General features: G+C 49.9%; 1 protein-coding gene across 18 annotated transcripts; it reads right to left on the bottom strand.

Moving 5' to 3' along the window:
• Positions 1–1,297: 1,297 nt before the first annotated feature.
• On the bottom strand, positions 1,298–20,548 carry MS4A15 (membrane spanning 4-domains A15). 18 transcript variants are annotated; one of them, XM_051965094.1, is made up of 9 exons: positions 20,447–20,547; positions 11,137–11,375; positions 9,568–9,690; positions 8,865–8,921; positions 8,053–8,145; positions 5,245–5,358; positions 2,583–3,174; positions 2,469–2,544; positions 1,298–2,354 (listed from the first exon to the last, which is right to left on the bottom strand). In XM_051965094.1, the coding sequence occupies exons 2-7, from the start codon at positions 11,359–11,361 to the stop codon at positions 3,055–3,057; spliced, it is 732 nt and encodes a 243-aa protein (XP_051821054.1). In that variant the 5' UTR covers positions 11,362–11,375; positions 20,447–20,547; the 3' UTR covers positions 1,298–2,354; positions 2,469–2,544; positions 2,583–3,054. The 18 variants fall into 18 exon arrangements, with proteins under 18 accessions (XP_051821054.1, XP_051821042.1, XP_051821047.1 ...); XM_051965082.1 differs by having other exon boundaries at positions 1,298–2,468; positions 2,507–2,544; XM_051965087.1 differs by having other exon boundaries at positions 1,298–2,430; positions 2,507–2,544.
• Between the last annotated feature and the right edge of the window lie 1,897 nt (positions 20,549–22,445).

Here is a 22,445-nt window from a genome sequence, read left to right as displayed (position 1 = left end):
GAGCTCAGCACAGAAGTGACCTCCTCACGGCAGGCAGGTGGTAAGCGGCCCTCAGAGGCAGCGCTTGGATCTCAGGCCCGGATTCCAGAGGTAACGCTCTTTCTTCCTTTTATTAAAATTGCATTTTCTCCCTCATTTAGCAGGTGTTTGATTTTCTCTCCCCCACAAAGAAATAAAGCTCTAGTAACGAACAGGTATTGTCAGGGGGAAAAATTCTGTTCTAGTGTAGCTGAGAGTGAACTGGAAGGGACCTTGAGATCACATGTCTGGCCCTGCCGTTTTACAACTGGAGAAACTGAGTCACAGGGCAGAGATGTGATGCTACATAAATGGGTCAGTGGCTATCTAGACCATGTCCCACTTAACTCGACTTCAAAATCCAGTAATCCTTGTTTTATGTCTTCCCTCAAATCATCAAGTTCATGCTCAGGGTGAGTGCCTAGCAATGGTCTCCTAGAAGTGGGACCTCCTTGGAGGTTGTCCTTGGAGACGAGGCGGCCATTTGTCAGGGATGTGAGAGCAGATGGCTCGCCATGCAGGGAGATGGACTTCCATGACGAAGTCCAACTTTAGAGAACATCAGTGCCTTTTCTGGTCCTCCTGGACACCCCGAGTCTCCTTTCCCAGGAGGGCCAGCCTTTCTTTCCCTCTCCCCCTCCTCCCCCCTCCCCCCAGCTAGCTGGCAAGGAGCTTTCCTTTCAGCTGGCTTCCTGGCCCAGTCTGCCCTGCCCGCCCAGATTAAGTGACTTCATTGGGGACTGGGAACCTAAATCAGAAGCAATGGGGCTGTTTTTGGGGGCAGCCGCCGGAGAGAAGGAGCTTATTTCTAGAGTTTCGTCCACGTTGAAGTCCCGCCATCCAACCCATGAGCGGAGGTAATCAGTCAGATGAAGAGACCAGTCATGTTAGGGCCTCAGTCCCTAGAGGTCACTGCGAGGGAAGCCCCAGGGGAGGGAAAGGAACCGGGATGGTCCGTGGGAGAAAGTCAAGGGTCAGGGAGAAAGCCCCGGGGGCTGGGAGTTCTGGAAGGGACCTCGGAGCACTTGAGAGACTCCCACTAGCCAGGTGGCTCGGGTCCAAGGTCTCCCTGTCACGTGCCCGGCTGACAGATAAGGCAGGAGGCTGAGCGGGGCAGAGCGAAGGCTGGTGACCCGGGAGCTTTATGTGCCACTGGAGAGTCATAGGAAAGGAGAGGGAGGAAAGAAGGGGAGGAGGAGAAAGGGGAGAATGAGGGAGAAGTTGTAATGATGGCTCCAGGCTGGCTAATGGTTACCAATAATTCTGATCACGACTGGGAGTTTGAGCCACACGTTTATTCCAGTCATTGATACGGGAACATGCAGACACAGACAGACACAAAGCACCCTCGCACCCGCCAGCAGCCGGAACTAGCCTGCAAGGGGCCCCCAGCCCAGCTGCCCCAGCCTGGACCGTCCTGGTCCCCTGCCACTCCCGGGTCTTTCAGGAAGCTTCTCAGTCACCCGGAGCTTCTGGCTCTTCAGATCAGGATCTGAATCTGGAGGGGAAATTATCTCTGTGGAGAAGATCTAGTTTAACCTTCCCGCGCTCTCTTTCCCAATTTACAGAGGGGAAAACTGAGGCTCCGAGAGAGGAAGTCACTCTCCTGCCATCGAACAAGTTTTTCTGCAGATTTCTCAGATTGGGGTCATCGGGGGGGATCGGAGTAGGAAGCGCAGCCTCCCTGGGGCCCTTCCCTGAACGCGGGCCAGCCTTTGGGCCAGATTCCCAGGATGGAAACTGCGTGATTCTTCCTGGGTTGGAGGAGGATTAGACTGTGTGAAATGTGGTTTGAGGGTCTCTGAGGGGCCCACTCAGCCAATCAGTCTGCAGAGCTGAACCTTAGGCGACATTTAGAAACACAGCTGGGGTGGGAGCTGTGAAACGGGAGTCTATTTTAGCAAGAGAGCAGACCGGGAAGCCGAGGGGATGAATCAGGCTCACAGAACTCCAGGGCCAGAAGGGAACTTGGGACCACAGGCACCAGCATTGGTGTAGCACTTGGAGCCTTTCAAAGCTCCTCACCTGCGCTAGCTCATTGGATCCAACTGCGAAATGGATGCTACTCCCATTTTATAAATGGGGAAACTGAGGCTGGGAGAGCGTCACTGACAGCTAGAAGGCCTCGGAAGCAGGTTTTGATCTCAGTGTCTGATTCTAAGGCCCGCGCTATGCCCACCACACCGCCCAGCTTCCTGAATGCCCCCACCCAAGATGCCTCAGAAGGGGGGATGTCAAAGTGGGAGGACGCTTAGCATGGGGGGTGTCAGAGAACTCAGCTCCCAGATTATCAAAGCCGGGCTGCGGAGCCACGGCAGGAATGAGCGGGACAAGACCTTCCGAGCCACCGTACTGGGGACACACTGGACAGGACCTTCTGAGCCACCGTACTGGGGACAAACTGGACAGGACCTTCCGAGCCACCGTACTGGGGACACACTGGACAGGACCTTCCGAGCCACCGTACGGGGGACAGACTGGACAGGACCTTCCGAGCCACCGTACGGGGGACAAACTGGACAGGACCTTCCGAGCCACCGTACGGGGGACAGACTGGACAGGACCTTCCGAGCCACCATATTGGAGGCGAGGGAGACAGGACCTTCCGAGCCACCGTACTGGGGACACACTGGACAGGACCTTCCCAGACAGCAGCAGAAGCTCTTCTCTGACCATCCATTCCTTTCAGAGGAGGGACGGGGGTCCAATAATCTGCCCCAATTTTATTAAACTGGATTTGCTGCTGCAGGAGACTGGGACTTCGAAGCCCGGGCCGGCGCTCCGAACCCTTCACCCTCCTGCCGCCCAGGGCCACGGAGCCCAGGGAAATGGCGGGAACACGCGACTGCCCCCACTGGGAGTCTCTGGGGAAAGAAATGACTGGAGGAGCAGGACACCGGGTCCCGGCCCCCAACCCATCGTGGCCGACCCTCGGCCCAAGGCCGGCTGACCTAGGCGGACACTGGGGACAATGGGCCGGGGCAGCCTTCTCCCGGGGCTGCGGAGGGCGGGCAGGCTCCGGGAGGGCGGCGGCTCCTACTCCGAGGCTTCCTTGGAAGTATAGGCCACGTTGTCGTAGGCCGGGGGCGGGGTGGCTGCTGGGCTGGGGATGTTGAAGTCTGTGCTGAAGGCGTTGGGCAGGAAAACCATGGACTGCTGGAAGGAGGGAAAGGTCACGTTAGAGCCCGCTCCCCCCGCGGGAGTCAGTGCGAGGGCTCCCCCTGGTGGCCATCAAGGGATCACGCCTGGAGGGCCCGAGAAGACGTAAGCTCAAGTCCTAATCCTGTCTTGTAACAGATGGGGAAACTGAGGCACAGAGACCCCCCCCCCCGCCCCCTTCCACCGCGAGCAGTGCCCGAGACCTGCTTGTCCTTCCTGACTGCGAGTCCGGGGCTCCCTGCTGCCTGCGGGAAGAGTTTTCTCCCTCACTCTCTCCCTTCTTTCCCCCTCTATCCTCCACTCTTCTCTTTTTTCTCTGTCTCTCATTCCCTTTTTCTTTTTCTGTCTCTCACTATCCTTCTCTTTCTGTATCTCGCTCCCCTTCTCTTTCTTTGTCTTTCACTCTCCCCTTCCTCTCTTTCTTTCGCTTTCTCACTCCTTCTTTCTCTCACTCCCCTTCTTCTCTTTCTTTCTCTCTGTCTCTCACTCCCCTTCTTCTCTTTCTTCTCTCTGTCTCTCACTCCCCTTCTTCTCTTTCTTTCTCTCTGTCTCTCACTCTCTTCTCCCCCTTTTGTTTTCCCCTTCCGTGTCTCCTTCCCTCTTCTCTCTTTTTTTTGTTTATCTGTTCGTCTGCCCATCTCCCTCCCTCCCTCCTCTCTCACCAGCCACTTAAAACACTTATTTGAGAACTGAGCACTTTCCACACACCAGGCCCGGGTTAGTTTAACAATCACGCGCTTTCACTGTGGGCTGGAGAAGCAAACCCGGCCACATCTGCATGTTTGGGTCCCACAGGACTCCTGCAAGGCATTTTTACATAAACTACCCCACACAGAGGGACTTCTGGGTTGGGGAGGGGACCGCCCGGGAGGAGAATCTGGAAGGCTTCCGGTGGGGGGGAGGGGGCGGCAGAGCGGAGCCTCGGAGGGACAATGGGGGCCAGTTCCTGATGCCGTATGTCAGCACTGCACACCTGGCCCACTGGATCTTCCCCCACGTGACAAAGGCCCTAAGGGCAACGTAAGGCTCATGTCACAACACCGAGGCTGGGAGATGACACGGCCGGCCCACAGCCGCACTCATCCGAAGGGTATTAGAAGCCAGGTCTTGCCTAATTCTAAATCCAGAAAGGAGCTTTTTAAGTGTAAAGTGATTGAGACCGGAAGTGACTGGGATGTCCTTGTCCCGTGTCCCTGGCGGTTTGGGGGGATATTAGGGAACTGGGGAGCAAGCCTCCGATGCTCCGGACTGCGTCCTTCCCGAATATCGAGATTGGGCGGGCCCTTATTCCTCGGGAGCGCTGAAGGGCACAGCTTGAGCAGAGGACCCGGGAGCCTGGGGCTATTTGGATGCAGCTGGGTGCAGGCTGCCTTGGAAAGGGGAGACCGAGCCGGGGAGACCCACTAAGCAGTTCTTGGAGAGCCTGGGCCTGACGGTGGCCGCGGGGGAGAGGAGGAAACGCCCCCGAACTGGGCTAACGTTTGCCGAGGGAAGGCGAGCTTCAGAATGAGACTTGGGGGATGAGCCTGAGGGTGGGAGCCTGGCTCACTGGGACCCTCGCTCAGCAGAGTCTGGGAGGGGGACAGAGAAGTTTGTCCTGAGCTTTTTGACTTTGCGATGCCTCCGACCATTTGTTTCTCATTTGTTTAGAGAAAGTAGAAGAGATCCCTTGGCGTAATAGGAAAAACACTGAGTTTTGAGGAAGAGGAAGTGGGTTCGAGTCCTGACTGTGGTTCTTATTGCGCCCCCTCTCTCCCCCTTGGTCTTCGCTGAGTCTCTGGGATGGTTGTTTGAGTTTCCAATTTAAATTAAAACGGACGCGTGCCTCGTTGGACTCCATGGTCTCTGGGATCTCCCTGCGCCAGGCGCGGCAGAGACATTATCCAGAACCCAGGCCTGTCCCTGAGCGCTGCCTCCCCGGGGTCCTGCTGGCCACCAGGTGGGGCTCACACCCCAGGGGCGTTTCTCCTGCAGCTTTCCCGAAGGAAGGGGCAGGAATTGTCCCAGCGTGCCCTCCGCCCCAAAGCCTGACCAGACTCCCCCCCCCCAAAGGGCTGGAGGACTCACTGTATTGGTGCTGGAGCGGGTCGCCTGGCACCCGAAATAGGTGGCAATAACAGCAATGAAGAACTCCAGGATGGTGAAGATGGTGAGCACGGCCAGGTAACCCCGGCCCACGTCCTGCAAACACGGAGCCACGGTCACTAAAACCATTAAGTCAAAGGTGGTTCGGACCTGCCAGGAACCCTAGAACTTAGCATGTGGAAGTGTCGGAGCTGGCAGGGGCCTTAGAACACAGAATAAAGTGTCAGAGCTGGCAGGGGATATTAGAACGTAGAACATTGGACGTCCACAGCTGGGAGGAACCTTAGAATGTAGAACATTATAGCTGGAAGGAACCTTCAAACACAGAATATGATACTTCAGAGCTAGAATCTCGGGATTGGCAGGGACCTCATCCCCCGCGCCCTAAAAGAACACCCTCGGCAATCCCCCTAGCAAATGGTCGTCTAGCACCCGTGGAGATCCCCAGTGGCCGGGCCACCTCCACACGCGGCCATCTGGAGCAGAAGTCAGACCCCCCGCCCGGAGGGCAGCAAGAGCGCAGGGAAAGTTTCCGCTCTCGGAGGGCAGCAAGAGCCCAGGGAAAGTTTCCGCACCCGGAGGGCAGCAAGAGCGCAGGGAAAGTTTCCAGGCCCAGAGGGCAGCAAGAGCCCAGGGAAAGTTTCCAGGCCCAGAGGGCAGCAAGAGCCCAGGGAAAGTTTCCAGGCCCAGAGGGCAGCAAGAGCGCAGGGAAAGTTTCCAGGCCCAGAGGGCGGCAAGAGCGCAGGGAAAGTTTCCAGGCCCAGAGGGCGGCAAGAGCGCAGGGAAAGTTTCCAGGCCCAGAGGGCAGCAAGAGCGCAGGGAAAGTTTCCGCACCCGGAGGGCAGCAAGAGCGCAGGGAAAGTTTCCAGGCCCAGAGGGCAGCAAGAGCGAGGGAAAGTTTCCAGGCCCAGAGGGCAGCAAGAGCGAGGGAAAGTTTCCAGGCCCAGAGGGCAGCAAGAGCGAGGGAAAGTTTCCAGGCCCAGAGGGCAGCAAGAGCGAGGGAAAGTTTCCAGCCCAGAGGGCAGCAAGAGCGAGGGAAAGTTTCCAGGCCCAGAGGGCAGCAAGAGCGAGGGAAAGTTTCCAGACCCGGAGGGCAGCAAGAGCGAGGGAAAGTTTCCAGGCCCGGAGGGCAGCAAGAGCGCAGGGAAAGTTTCCGCTCTCGGAGGGCAGCAAGAGCGCAGGGAAAGTTTCCGAGCCCGGAGGGCAGCAAGAGCGCAGGGAAAGTTTCCAGGCCCAGAGGGCAGCAAGAGCCCAGGGAAAGTTTCCGCTCTCGGAGGGCAGCAAGAGCGCAGGGAAAGTTTCCAGGCGGAGGGCAGCAAGAGCGCAGGGAAAGTTTCCGCTCTCGGAGGGCAGCAAGAGCGCAGGGAAAGTTTCCGCTCTCGGAGGGCAGCAAGAGCGCAGGGAAAGTTTCCGAGCCCGGAGGGCAGCAAGAGCGCAGGGAAAGTTTCCAGGCCCAGAGGGCAGCAAGAGCCCAGGGAAAGTTTCCGCTCTCGGAGGGCAGCAAGAGCGCAGGGAAAGTTTCCAGGCGGAGGGCAGCAAGAGCGCAGGGAAAGTTTCCGCTCTCGGAGGGCAGCAAGAGCGCAGGGAAAGTTTCTGCACCCTTTCTCTCCAGGCCAAGTCTTTTTATACTTCAAGGGCCCCAAACTCCAACTCGACCACACAAAAGCTTGCGCTTCTGAAGGAACCGGCCTATTCCCGTAGCACGCTGAACGTGGAGTCAGGAAGACCTGAATTCAAAGCCTTCCTCAGACACTCAGTAGCTGTGTGAGGCTAGGCAGGCCAGTTACTCTCTTTCAGCCTCAGTTTCCTCATCTGTAAAAGGGGCTAACAGTAGCACCCAACTCCCAGGGTGGTCACGAGGACTGAAGTCCCCCGTGTAAAGGGCTCTGCAAACCTCTGAACGCTTTATAAATGCCGACTGTTGTCATTATTCACTCACCTGCCCCTGGAGCCCTCGCCTAGTGTGGGAGCCGTGGCCGGGAAAGGGGAGAGAAGTTGGGGGCGAGGAAAGCTGCCTGCAAGTCGCTCTCTGGCGCCCTACTTTCGGCCCCCACCCCGCAGCCCAAATCCCACGTCCCCGCATCGGCAAATTACAAATAGATCAATACGAGAAGGTCACGGAAGGGGGTTGATTTTCGGGCTGAAGTTGGACCGAAGGCTTCTGGGAGGAGGTGGCAGCCGAGGCTGGACCTTGGAGGTCAACGAGGGGATGTGGGAGTGTTCTCGGTGAAGGGGAAGGGAAAAGGGAATGAGAGGGGAGGTGGAGGGCGGAGGATATCCCGAGACAACTTCTGAGTCTTCTCTCAGAAAGGCTCGGGCAGCGTTCCTGCTGAGGGGGTTCTTTTGGGATGGGGAATGAGGTCCCTGAGGTTCTAGCTCTGATGGATTATATTCTATATTAGAAGGTTCCTAATCTGTAATGTTGTGTGTTCTACAATATCAGGCTCCTCACAGCTAAAGGCACCCTGTACTCTATGTACTAACATCCCTCCCAGTTCTGCCATTCCATGTTCTAGAGTTCTCAGCTCTGCCATTCTATGTTCTAGGTTCCTTCTCAGATCTGACATTCCATGTTCTAGGATCATTTCACTCTGACATTCCATGTTCTAGAGTCCTCAGCTCTGCCATTCCATGTTCTAGGGTCCTTCTCAGCTCTGACATTCTCTGTTCTCTATGTTCCAACACTGAGTGGAGGTAGGGGTGTGTGTGTGTGTGTGTGTGTGTGTTTGCATCACAGGCCCAGGGCTTTCAGGATTGAGGTCCCCCGGTTACGTTTGGCCACTCACTCACCCAGTTAGTCACCCCAAAGTCCATCAGCAGGATGGCCGTGGCAGCGAAGGAAGCGATGATGTTGAGGATGTTCATCCCCAGGCTGCTCTTGACCTAAAGGGAAGAGAAGTGATGAGGGGTCCTCTCTCTGGGCCCCAGAAGGGTCTTCACTGAGCTCCTCAAGTCCCCCAAGAAAGGCCAAATTGCCTGGGCAGGGTCTCGCTTTCCAGGCAATGTCCGTCCCTCAGCCACATGCCCTGCTCCATCATCTCCCGCTTCTGGCACCGTCCTCAAGTTCAGGAATGGTCAGGTCACCGAGGTCAGTGTTTGGGCCGCCCTCCGTCCATTTTACTGGCCTCTCCTCCCTCAGAAGAGACTCCCCTGGCAGCTGGGGCAAATGTCCCCTTGTACCCGCCCTCCTGCCCCCGGCTGCCGGGGCCCTGAGGACCGCCCTGGGAGGGTGGGCTCGGAGCTCGTGAGCCCAGCCTCCATCCAAGTTTTAAATGGGCCCCTCGCTACATTTCACACTAACGTGGGTGGATTGTCGGGGTTTTCCATCACCCAAGAGTAGAACCCGCAGGTTCCACGCTCTGCTTTGTCTCCCATCCCCCCCAGCCTTGTCCTGCTGCCTGGAGTGGGGGCCCAGCCTGGGGGTTTTGTGCCCCGGAGCTGCTTCCATTGTGAGGATCCAGTGGGCTGGGCAGGGCTTGCCTTTGGTGCTCCCCCCTCTGAGCCCTCCTTTGGTGCCCCCCTCCAGGCCCGCCCTCGGGGCCCCATCCGGGCCCCTCTGGGCCCGCCCTCAGTGCCCCCACCAGGCCCCTCTCGGCACTCACCAGACAGCTGGTATGATGCTTCTCTGCAGCCACCGAGAGGGATCCAGAGATGATGAACTAGTGAGGAAGAGGGGGGCACTCACCGCGGGGCAGAGACCGAGCTCCAGGATGGGCAAGTGGGGCCCCAGGCTCCCCCAAGCAGCTGTGCCCAGCCCCGGGGCCTTGTAGGAGGGCACCTTCCCAGGGCTGGGGGCTCCTCCGCTGCCAGGTCCCCTTTGTCTTCTGTTCCCGCTTCTCTGTCAGGGCCTGGAGCAATGCCCTTGGGCCAGAGGCTCCGGGGGCCCTCCCTGGATCCCCCAGGTCTCCCAGCTCTTCCTGAGGATGAGCTAGACAGGAGACCAGGACAGTCCTGGCTTCTCCACTTACAAGGGAACAAAGCCCAGAGAGACCTTTGAACGTGTCCAAGCTCCCACAGTGAGGGGGGACTTGAACCCAGGACTTTTGACTCCAAATGTAGGATTTTCTGTGTTTTTGTAGAGTTTTGCAGCCCTGAAAGGGGCTCAGATGGAGTTGGGGGTGGGGGTGCAGGGACTGCCCTGTGTCTCTCAGGTAGGGATGGCTGCTCTCCTTGCACCGCAACGTTGGCTCTCCGAGTGCATTATAATCCTGCCTGCTTATGGGTAATTTGGTGATGGGCTGGGTGGGAAAGGGACCTCAGGGGACGACAACCCAATCCAGCCCCCGGCCTCGCTCCTGTACTCACACACACTCCTCCCCAGAAGGGGATCCCTCCATCGACAAACAACATGCCCACGTAGCCCCTCCGGAACATCAGCAGGACGCTGCCGAAGCTGATGTAGATGAGGCCGATCAGGATCTGGACCGTCTGCAGGGAGCCGGGGGGGCGGCGGAGTCAGGGAGGCCCAGGCCTTCCAGCTTCCTTCCTCCAGAGGCCCTTCTGGGCCCAGACTCAATTTATCGAGTGTGTGTGAGTGTGAGTGTGAGTGTGTGTGACTGAGTGTGTGTGAGTGTGTGTGTGTGTGTGTGTGTGAGTGTGTGTGTGAGTGTGTGTGAGTGAGTGTGAGTGAGTGAATGTGAGTGTGTGTGACTGTGTGTGTGTGTGTATGTGTGAGAGTGAGTGTGTGTGAGTGTAAGTGTGAGTGAATGTGAGTGTGAGTGTGTGTGAGTGAGTGAATGTGAGTGTGTGTGAGTGTGAGTGTGTGTGTGTGTGTGAGAGTGAGTGTGAGTGAGTGAATGTGAATGTGTGAATGTGAGTGTGAGTGTGTGTATGTGAGTGAATGTGAGTGTGTGTGACTGAGTGTGTGTGTGTGAGTGTGTGAGTGTGTGTGAGTGAGTGTGAGTGAGTGTGAGTGAGTGTGTGTGTGTGACTGAGTGTGTGAGTGTGTGTGTGTGAGTGAGTGTGTGTGAGTGAGTGTGAGTGAGTGAATGTGAGTGTGTGTGTATGTGTGTGAGTGTGTGTGTGTGAGTGTGAGTGTGTGTGAGTATGTGTCTGTAAATGTGTGTGTGTGTGTGTGTGTGTGTGTGTGTGAGTGAGTGTGAGTGAGTGAATGTGAGTGTGTGTGTATGTGTGAGAGTGAGTGTGTGTGAGTGAGTGAATGTGAGTGTGTGTGACTGAGTGTGTGTGAGTGTGTGTATGTGTGAGAGTGAGTGTGTGTATGAGTGAGTGAGTGTGTGTGTGAGTGAGTGTGAGTGTGTGTGACTGAGTGTGTGTGTGAGTGAGTGTGTGTGTGTGAGTGAGTGTGTGTGTGTGAGTGAGTGTGTGTAATGGGGGGCTGTGGTTCAGAGATAAGGGGGTCTAGCTTGGGATCTTTCCTCTCTCCAGACTTTCTGAGCGGCAGATGTGGATCGCTGCCAGCCTTTATCTCCCCAGACTGAGGTCAGAGCGTGAAGGGCAGGGGTGTGGGGAAGGGGGGAGCCAGGGCCGCTCTGGGACAGAAGGGCTCTGTGTGGAGGATGCTGGAGATTTTATGTGTTTGGGGAGGAAGAATCAGCCCCAAAGGAGGGGAGTTCTAAACAGCCACGGGGAGACGATGTCAGGAAAGAGGCCCCTCCACCCGTTTTCTGGCAGTGGAACGGGCTCCCTCAGAAGGCAGTGACCCTCCCCTCCCCCAGGGTCTACGAGCGGGGGCTGGGCGCCTTCATCAGGGATCTCTGGTGAACTTCTGGTTGAGACGTGGGCTAGAATAACAGAGCTCTGGCCAGTCTGAGATCCGTGATGCTCTTTCTTTCCAGGGACTTCCCTCGACCCCTGCCCCCCGAAAGCACCTCCTCTCCCCCCCACCACCCAAAGCAGACCCCGAGGGAGGCTCACCCCCAAGGCCTTGGGCTCCCCGTTCAGGAACGTCTCTGCCGGGAGAAGTCTCTGAGGAGGCGCGTTTCCGGGAGGCTGCGGGCCCAGTGGCGGCTCCTCAAACTGCAGAGTCCCCGGAGACTGGCACAGGGTCCTGGGCAGCATGGCCGGGCCCGGCCGGATACCGCTGGCGTTATTGGGGGGGATGACCACAAACACCCCATTGGTGGCCGGGGCTGAGGTCATGGTGGCCAGAGAGGCTGGAAAACAAAGGATCATGTCGGGGAGGAACCTTCCCCCGGTTATGGAGGCAGCGCCTTGGAGAAGGAGCCCTGGGTTTGGGGTCAGAAAACCGGATCTAAATTCTTCTGCCCCCAGTGCCCTCAACCGCCTCATCACTGGGGGCCTTGGGAGCCGGAAGGCTCCTGGAGCTCAGTGAAGGAGCCCCTTCGTTACACAGATGAGCGAACTTTGGCCCAGCTCTAAAACTTACTCCTTATGATAACGCCGGTCTCATTCCCCACTTGAGCACCTCCTGTGAAATGGCCCTTTCCTGCTCTCGAAGACCACCCTGGAGCAGTGGGATCAGGCCGGGCCCTTCCAAGACCTCGCCCCATGACTGACTGAGCCCCTAAATCTCTGGCCTTCACCAGCAGCATCACACTTTGGAGACTGGGAATTTTTTTCAGCTATCGCCCTCTATTCCACGTGTGACTAACAATTTCCCACCTGTTTTCTCTCAATTTTCACTCGTTTTTCTCCCTATCCTTGTGTGGATCCATCGCCGGCCATGAGAGGAATTCACCCCGACTTCCACATTCTCTTCTCTCCTTCCTGTTTTCTTTAATCCTTCCCCACCCGAGTCCCCTGCCGGCCCGGTTCTTTTTCTGTGCCCCCTGTAATTCCTATTCCATAATGAATAAGCCGCCCTTTCTCTCACACTCCACCATTATTAGCCCTCCCTGATCCTCCATGATGGTATCTCCGCCCCACCACTGGCTTTCCTTCCCACCATGGCCCTCGATGAGGAGTCAGAACACTCCTCTTTTTATTTTCCTCTTTTTAAATTCATTCAAAAATTAATTATCAATGAAGAATTATTCATTCTTTTTAAAAAATCAAAGCAATCCAGATAATGTTGGCTGTTGTATCCCATCCCCAGATTCATTCTCCCTTCTTTCTCAAGGAGTCCAGCTCCATCCTCACCAGCTTCCTCTCCTCCTCTTCCATTTATTAGAGGATTTCTGCAACTCCCTAGCCTCTCAGTTCTTCAGCTTCCTTAAATCCCATGATCCTCTACTCCAGCCACAGAAAGATGTTCAACCACTAGTTCTCATCATCATTCCATCGCTTCCAGTGACTTGCCCCTTCTGAACCCATCTGTGTCCTCAGCAAGAACTTTCTTTTTTTCTTTTTTTCCCCCAAAGCAAGAACTTTCTTTTTTTCTTTTTTTCCCCCAAGGCAATTGGGGTTAAGTGACTTGCCCAGGGTCACACAGCTAGTAAGTATGAACTCAGATCCTCCTCACTTCAGAGCCCTATCCACTGCACCATAGCTGCCCTTCTCAGCAAGAACCTTGACCCTTTGCCCTTTAGTATTTTCTCAGATCTTTATCCTTGCTCGAACTTCCCTTCTTTTATGTTTTTATCTTATTATTAGCCAATCATTTCCCTTAAGAATCTTATCACTGATTCCCCCTGTCAGACCTCAGACCTGGTTTACAACTATTGTATCTTCACTTTCTTCTCACAAGTGCTGAAGGGAACTGGAGGAAATCTCACAACTACGCTCCCTGAGTACGTTCTAAATTCCCTGTATCCATCTTCAGCTGGGCCCTCACCATGGCAAGGCAATCCTTTTATTCTTACCTAACTAATTCCTTAGAGTTGCTACGTGGTGCAGTGGATAGAGTACTGGACATGAAGTCAGGAAAACTCATCCTTCTGAGTTCAAATCTGCTCTCAGACATTTACTAGCTGTGTGACTCTTGGCAAGCCATTTAACCCTGTTTATCTCAGTTTCCCCATCTGTAAAATGAATTAGAGAAGGGGATGGTCAGCCACCCCAGCATCTTTGCCAAATAAACAAAAAACAAACAAAAAGAACCAAAGAAACCCAACCCACTGAATGGGGTCACAAAGAGTCAGACATGCCCCAAACAACTGAACAACAACAGACATTAATTCCTTATCTTGAGCCCCACAAAAGTTTTTTCAAACCTCTTCTCTCCTTGAGAAGCAAACCTCCAACTCCCATCTCTCTCATCTGATTTTTGACAAATGGAGGGAGTGGGGCAGAGATGGGAAGAAGAGAAAATAAATGCTTGTTAATTTAAAAAAAGAGAGAAATTGGGGTCATTCTACACGAGCTTCCTCTTCTCCTTTTCTCTTTATCTCAGATCCCTTATCACTGATCCCAACTCTTCAATGAAATAGCCTTTCTTCCCACCAACGCCATTTCCTTTATATTTGTTCTTAATACTATCATGACATCCACTCCAGTCTTCTCTAGCAATCTACAACCTCCATCATCTTTACTCTGTCTGTCTCCATTTCTCTCTCTCATTCTCCCTCCCTCCCTTTCTTTCCTTCCTCCCTCTCTCTCTCTCTCCTTCCCTTTCCCCTCCCTCCTTCCCTTTCTCTCTTCTTCCTTCCCCCCTCTCCCTCCTTCCTTCTGTCTGTCTCTCTCTCCTTCTCCCCCCCATCTCTGTCTCTCTGTCTACCTCAGTCTCTCTCTGTCTCTCTCTTTCCCTCTCCCCCCTTTTTCACTCCTCTCTCTCTTCTTCCTCACCCTTACTTCTCTTTTCACATTTCTTCCCATCCCCACTAGACTCCGTCTTCTCAGATTACTGGCCCATATCTTTTCTCTCAGTCAGTCAAATTCCCGGAAAAAGCTATTTATACTGTTTCTCTTTCTCTTTCTTTCACCTCCCATAAAGCCTCTTGCAATCTGGTTTCCAAGCTTATCACTTAACTGAAACAGCTTTCTCCAAGGTCATCTGTCATGGCTTAATTGCCAAGTCTCTTAATTTTTTGATCTTTATCCTTCTCAGGTAACCTGTTACATTTGACACATTCGATCTATCCTTCTTCCTGGTTTCTGTCTCCTCTGTCTCCTTTGTTGGTTCAGCAGTCAGATCCAGCTCCCGAAATGTGTTTTTCCCCCCTAAAGCTCTGCCCTAGACTTTCTTTTCTCTCTCTCCATACTCTACCTTGGAGACTTCATCAGTTGTTATAGATTTAATTATCACCTCTGTACAAGGATGATAGTTAGATGGCTCAGTGTAGAGATTGCTGGACCAGGAGTCAGAGAGACCTGAGTTCAATTATGGCTTCAGATACTTACATGGACAAATCACTCGCCCTCTGTTTCTGGAGAAGAAAACGGCAAATCTTTCCAGTATCCTTACCAAGAGAACCTCATGAACATTATCCTCATGAAGAGTAGGACTCACTAAAATCCAGTGATCTAGAACTATATATCCATCTCTTTCTTGAGCTTCAGTCCTTTATTTCCCCTTAGATATTCCAATTTGTATCTCTTGGAGACTCTTGAAACTAAATGTATCCAAAATAATACTTATGATCTCTCTCCCTCTACTTACCTTTCTTCAAAACTTCCCTATTCTTCTTTTTCATCTCTTTCCTCTCTTCCTGGCAATGGCACCACCATCCTTCCAGCTCCTTGGGCTCCCAATCTCACCGTTATCCTCAATTCCTCACTCTCCCTCATCTGACATCTGACATCCAACATCAAGTTAGATGTCCAATCCCACTATTTCTTGCTTTGTGATCTTCCTAGTATCCAACCTCTTGTTTCTACTCACACTCTACTTACATCTTGGTTCAGGCCCTCATCCCTTCTTGTTTAGATTATTTATTGCTCTCCCGGTCTTAAATCTCTCATCATTCCTGTATATTCTACAATAACCAAAATGATTTTCTTTAATCCTTCTCCACCCGAGTCCTCTTCCAGCCTGGTTCTTTTTCCGGTTCCCACTGTAATTCCTATTCCATAATGAATAAGTTGCCTTCATCCTGAACCTTTCTCTCACACTCCGCCATTATTAGCCCTCCATGATCCTCCATCACTTTTACTCGATAAACTCTAGTGATCTCCTCTTGCCCCTAAGGTAAAACATAAATGTTTCCATTTAACTTTTAAAACCCAATCTCATTGCTCAAATTCATTGGCCATTACTCTCCCTTCCACATTTTGTGATGTGACCAATTGTCTCAATTTCTCTTTGCTTTTTCCACGGCTATCCCAGTTGCCTTAGAATGTCCTCCCTTTTCACTGCTATCTTAATGAAACTCTCTTCAAGACACTGCTTAAGTATCCCTTCTACAGGAAGTAAAGGAAGACTTTCTTGATCCCCCAGCAGCTAATGCCATCTCTTCCAAACTATCTTGTATGGAATTATTTAGTTTTTAGTCTCTTTATATTTATTCCGTGCATGCTTACACAGATCCTGATTGCCTTCCCTATTCGGTCCTTGTGAGTTTGTTTTTAAGTTTTAAAATTTATTTTAAACTTAAATACAAAATATAAAAAGAAAAAAAATTGCCTTGTACACAGCAGAACATGAGAGGATTCAATCTTTCAATGTCAAGAAAACCTATATAATAAATAATACCCATTTTTTCCCAAAGCTGATTACATTGCTTTCTTGTTTTTCTTTTGTTCTCTACTATGCCCTTTTTACTTTATTTTTCCCCTCCCACCTCAAATAAGTGTAGACCTGCCCATACACAGCTATCGATAAGCATACACGTATATACTCATATACACTCACACCCATATATTATAAGATCATATTATGCTTATTTTTGCTTGTCATCCATTTCTCTGGGGGCGAATAGAATCCTCCCTCATAAGTCCAAGCCCTTCCATGTTTTTCTAGCACCTCATATTTCCTACACCACAGCAGTATTCCAACCCAATCACATTCTAGCCAAAAGGATGTCTGAAAGTCCCCCTCCCTCCCATTTCTGCATTCGTTCTATTTTTGGTTGCATAGGTTTTATTTATACGAAACATTTTTTAATCCTTTTTTATTGAAGTTTTTTTATTTTCTAAACATATGCGAGGATAATTTTTTCAACATTGACCCTTGAAAAACTTTGTTCCAAAATTTCCCCCCTTTTCCCCTCCCCTAAATAGCATGTAATCCAATCCATGTTAAACATAGTAAAACATATGTTAAATCCAATATAGACATACATATTTATATAATTATCTTGCTTCACAAGAAAAATCAGATCAAAAAGTAAAAAAAAAAAATGAGAGAAAAAATAAAATTCAGGCAAACCACAACAAAAAGAGTGAAAATGCTATGTTGTGGTCCCCACTCAGTTCCCATAGTGCTCTCTCTGGGTATAGATGGCCTCTTCATCACAAGATCATTGGACCAGATCTGAATCATCTCATTATACAAAAAATTTCCATTTAAAATAATAAAAATGACCCATTTTATACTTTAATAATGCTCTCACCATACAATATAGTTTAAGGTCTGACATTACTGAATCGACTTCCTTTATATAATTTCCTTCTGGTTCTTTGAAATTTTTGACCTTTTGTTCTTCTAAATGAACATCATTAATGTATTTTTTTTAACTAGATAAGAGAGTTTGCTATGAGGTTGTTTTGTGTGACATCTCTATATCTCTAGCACCTAGGATAGTGCCTGGTGACAAACAAGTGTTTGTTGATTATGTGTCTGACATTGTAAAAGTGCAAGTGCTTTGGACAGATCCTTTGCTGGAAGCTGGAAATGTGGGTCATGGGATGATGGCAGACTGGGGCCTGTTGTGAGCCAGTTAGGTAAACATGGTGAGGTTGAAGTGGTGTGCTGAGAGAGGAAGTCTCCTCATCTGTAAAAGGGATGATCATCAAGTGAGGAACTTGCCTTATCAACTCAGTCTCTGAGATCAGATCTCGAGGCTCTAGGCTTCAGCTCCCATTTATTAGTATCATTATCATCATTATTATTGTCAGGGAATTGGTTCAAATCCTAGCTCTTCTTCACTGTGTAAGCTTGGAAAAATCTCTATTCCATATGATGTCAAAAGTCTGAATAAAAGAAAATAATAAATATGAATCCCGAGAAATTGGATCATTTGTCCTGTTTGGGCAGCTTTTAGCTCCCTGGGAACATGGCAATGTTGGGTGCAGTGACCTGCAAAGCCCGATTTCTGAAGAGTCAGCCCACCATAGAGGACCAGGAAGTTCACTGAGATTCATCTCACACCAGCCATAGAAGGACATCAATAACAGTTGATGCCTCAGCTGTTTTTTGCAGCATTTATAACCTGAAAAAAGCATTTCCACATCTGTTATCTCCTTTGATGCCTCAGTTTATTTTTTGGTATGACCAGAGGATTGAACTAGAGGGTCTCATATGGTTATGATATTTCTGTTGACTTGTCTCTAAGCTGGTGGATGGAGCGCTGGAAAAATCTGAGTTCTATTCTTGTGTCTGATACATGTGAGTTGTATGACCCTGGCCAAATGGTCTGACTCCTTTGGGCTTCAGTTTCCTCATCTATAAACTGAGAGAATTAGTCCAGATGCCTAGCTCTCCACTTATAATCTAAGATCCAATATCCTAAGTTACCTCCCAGCTCTAACATTCCCTGTTCTAAGACCCTTCCCAGCTTTGACGTTCCTTATTCTAAGATCCTTCTCAAATCTTAAGTTCCCTCTAATAAGATCCCTTCCAACTCTAACAAATTCAAGCTCTTGCCCCCAATTCTAACATCTAAAGTACCTCCCAGCTCTAACATTCCCTGTTCTAAGATTGCTTCCCATCTCGGACTGTCTGTATTCTAAGGTCCCTTCCATCTTCCATCTTTGTTTTAAAATTGCTTCCAAGATCTGGATCAAACAAAAATCATATTTATGAAGCGCTTTGCAAATCTTGAAGCACTGTACAAATTATCATGCTTATTATAAGAGCATTAGGGATGATCTATGTCCTCAGGTTCCAAGGGAGGGTCCAGGGGGCAACATGTGATCGATGGCTCAAGACAATGGTTGAAGAGCTATCATGGGCCACTCGTGGTAAGCGCCCAGGGAGTGGCTTTATGGGAAACCTGGGCTGAAGGTGTCCTATCCAGGCATAGCCTTTCCAAGCTGGATTCTGTCTTAGAGAAGATCCTTATTCGTGAAGGAAGGAGAGAAGGGAGGGGAGGGAGCAATGCCCTAGTTCACAGGTTGTTACTAACTTGGGAGGTGTGACCAGAGAGGGAGAGAGGCTGTGAAATCACAGCTTGCTTTGCTGACACATCTGCCAGAAGGATCTTCAGAGCCCAGGAGAGGGGACTACGGGGGTCTCACTTGCTCCTTCCGAGCACTCAAACTCTCCATCTGTTAAGGGTTCTAAGAACCCTGAGTCCAGCAGAGCTGCCCTATAGTCTCTGAACTTGGATTCAGGAAGCCCAGAGCTGGACCCCTTCCTTCATCACTTCCTTGCTTCTCGGAGGTCCTTCTCTGCAAAATGGTCATCACAATAGGGCTCACTTCCCAGAGCTGTTGAGAGGCTCCAATGAGAGGATATATGTAAAGCACTTGGTGAATCTTAAAAGGGTCCAACAAAAAAGGGAGCTCTCATTTTGGGAGATTAAAAAACCTCTGAAGAATTTCAAATCAATTCACCAAAGCCTTAAGTCCCTACTATGGGAAGAGCCCGTGCTAGGAAAAAAAAGGAAAGAAGTCTTGACTAAAGAGATCTTTGGGCAAGATGTGAAATATGGCGACCAAGGTGTGAGATATGGCGACCACAGGTAGCTGCTGGACCAATGGCGGCTAAAATCTCAAAGTCTAACCTGGATTTCACTCCTTCCCACAGTGTGCAAACTCGGTTCACTTAGTTTTGAGCTCTAGCTTCCTTACTTCTCAGTGAAATGAGCATTCTTCCTCCTGTCTGGGGTGGCCCGAGTTAGGAAGGGGAAATCTACTTCTCCTATGTGCTTTGTCCTCTTTCCCTCAAACCCCAAATAACCTTCTGGAGGAGGAGATCTGACACACTTATTCCCATTCATTTGCTGCACTACCCAGGGTAAAGTTGTTGCTTTCCTATCCACAAAAGTGAAAATTAGACTACAGCAGGAAATGTGGAGCCCCTGGGCAGCCTGGTCGTTCTTGGAATCATGCTTTTAAGTGCATGAAATAAAATATATGGGATTTCTTTTTTTAAATTAAAGCTTTTTATTTTTCAAAACATGTGTGTGGACAATTTTTAAACATTATCCCTTGCAAAATTCTGTGTTCTAATTTCCACCCCTTTCCCCACACCTTCCCTTAGATGGCAAGTAGTCCAATATATGTTAAACATGGTAAAAATATATGTTAAATCCAATATATGCATACAAATATATGGGATTTTGATCACAATTGTGATGAAATAAAGATACCTTTTTTACCCCCATCTACATTTATGGACTGGATTGGTTCTGACAGGCAGTGTTACTTCCACAGAGTCCTCCAGTGCCTCCGATTCTAGGGTGGTAGGGAATTTGTACATTTTAACAGTGGAGTTTCAATCTGGGCTTTCTCTTTCCTCAAAATGTACAGCAAGGCTAGCCAAGGCTTGTTCCCCAGGATTTATGGGTATCATTCAAAGGGTGGGACTTTAGATCCCTGAATGTCAGCCCTTCCAGGGTCCCATAGGAAGCGGGAGGGCTTTTAGGAAACAGAGCCCAAAGCTGGAGCTGGGAGGGATCTCAGGACAGAGAATTTCAGAGCTGGGAGGCTCCTTCTTCACTGAGACAGAAGGAGAAGCAACCCATGATCCCATGGTCTCACAGCGAGGTCGTGGCAGACACCCCAAGTGTCCCAGAGCACTGCTCTTCTCTTTGGGGGAGCTGGCAGTTGGCTAATTCTGACACTATTTCCCAGCCTTCACCTCCTGGGTGGGAGAGCAGCCTCCACCCATTCCCTTCTAAGATGATGGGATATACCATCCCTCCAAAGAAGGCAGAGTCGCCCCAGCTCCCTCACCAGGCTGTTACCAGAAGGGTTCTTTGAGGGTTGGGTTCTGGCCTGGCATCCAGGCAAATATCCCCCATCCATTCCTTCCCATGTCTTCCTTCTTAGCCTCCACAATCCTCTTTGCTCTCCACCATTCCAACATGCAGAAGCAGCCCCCTTTCTAGCTCAATCCCCAGCCAACACTAACTCCGAGGCTATCCCCAGATCCCAAGAGAGCTTCTGGAGGGTGGGGGGCTAACCCGTTAGTTAGCCAGACAAAGGATCCCTCTTCCTTATCTCCCAGGTCCCCCAATTAGTCCATCTCCCTAAAGAAATATCCAAGAAATCGGGTACTCACAGGGCTCTCAGATGCTCCCCGGCCGCTTCCTCTGCCGCCTTTCTACACTTCTATTCAGTCTCAGCTTAGAGTTCACACATATTCATGTGAAATGCTTTTTATTAGTGTGTGGCTTGAAAATTGGTTCAAGTTGTGATTTTGCCCACTTTTCTCCTTTCCCCCTGCTTCCTGGGAAGTTAAAATAAACCCAAACCACTTTCTTGGTTTAGTGAGGAGGTGGTGAGGTGCAGTGGATGGAGTCCTGAGGTTAGGGTCAGGAGGAGCTGAGGGTTAGACCCTGCCACTGCCCCTTACTAGTCAGGAGACTCCTAGGCAAGTATCTCCATCAGTTTGAGTCTTCATTTTCCCGTCTATAAAATGGCAATATTCATGGTAATGTTATCATGAAGCTCTAGTCAGATGTACATTTATTAAGTGCTTCCTGTATGCTGTGTGCTATTCTAAGCTCCAGAGTTACAAACAAAAGCAGAGAAAGCCGTTCCTTTCTTCAAGGAACTTATGGTGGGAAGGGGTGTGAATGTGGGTGCAAAGTGACCAAGAGGATATCAGCTCACCCAAGAACAATCTTATTATTAATTAGTAGTAGCAACAATCTTCTTTCTTCATGGAATAATCATATTTCATAAGAATAGTCTTAAGACAAGTTGAGATGATGTGTCTATGTTAATAAAATGGCTCAGATAAAAGTTATCCTATAAAAATGGGGGCATCAGCCCCCAGCATAGATTAGCTGCAGTTCCATGCTGCCTGAGTGCTCCTAATCCTGATCCATGGTTATATAAGTGACTCTCTGTGCCCCTCCCCACTCTGGTCCCCACACTGCCTCTCCCTCTCTCCATCCCCATGGCTTAACCCATGTATTCCACCCCATATCCTCTGTCAGTACTTTCTGTATCTGATAAAAGTGTCATTGAACATTAATCCCCATTTGCTTCCACTGTGATCTTTCATAACAAGAATACAAAGAACCAAGCTTGTCTGCTTGAGGGACTCCTTTATAGTTTCATTCTCTCAGTCACAATTAATCATCCCATAAATTAATTACTAATTCAGCAATCACTTTACTGAGTTCATTATTCACACTAATAAACACCCAAGCATGAGATGATTATTTATCATCTCCTGGAGGCTCACTGAGAACATGGCCCATGGGAGCAAACACTTTCATAACACTCTGGGGTTTGTCCTGAACCCAATTAAAATGGAATCAGGAGATATTTAATAAAATAAATAAAACCACAGTAAAACAGAAATCAATATCCTTAAGTGTGGTTTAATCATCCTGGATCTATTTAAGCTTACCCATCATTGCCTGGGAACATCTTTGGGGAATAATGATGGGCTAACATTTATATGTACTTTAAAGAACACGTTACATTTTCCTCATTTGATCTAATTTGACAGCTCCAAATAATCCAAATAGGATAAAAAGGATGATAAATATACATCGATAGCAATATTAATATCTTTATCTCTATCTATGCACATATCTATTTGACTTTACTTTGTTCCTATATAATTTTGAATGCTTCCAGCAAGTCTATATTTTGAAGGCTTTTCAGCCACGTAATGTGGAGATAACCAGTATCTGGTTTGATGACAGCTATTCAAGAAAGATTCTCATGTTTTTATGGATCAATGTCACATATGAGTGACCATGGTCAAAAATTCAATCTGTGATGATTCTCCGATTCAAAGATTGTTTATTTATTGAATTACCAAGGACATTGTTGGATCTGTATATATAACGACCAGGGGTTTCACGTTGATTATCATGATTATGATTTTTAGGGAAAAGACAAAAGCTTTTAGACAATGCTTCCTGAGAGTCGAGAAAGAGTTAAGAGATCATGAGATGTTGATGAAAGCATCCTGACTTGGGTGTCAGAAGAATTGTCCTAAAGCGATGTTTGGCGCGTTGCGTACTGGTGGCAGAATTAGAACTGAAACTCCCTTCTCGTGTGTCTAAGTTCTTTGTGGTTAAGTTCGAAGAGAAGTT

Source organism: Antechinus flavipes, chromosome 6, assembly GCF_016432865.1.
Source record: "Antechinus flavipes isolate AdamAnt ecotype Samford, QLD, Australia chromosome 6, AdamAnt_v2, whole genome shotgun sequence".
Classification (NCBI taxonomy): Eukaryota; Metazoa; Chordata; class Mammalia; order Dasyuromorphia; family Dasyuridae; genus Antechinus; species Antechinus flavipes.
The sequence above is the reverse complement of the archived record's forward strand: the minus strand, read 5'-3'. Positions and strand labels throughout refer to the sequence as shown.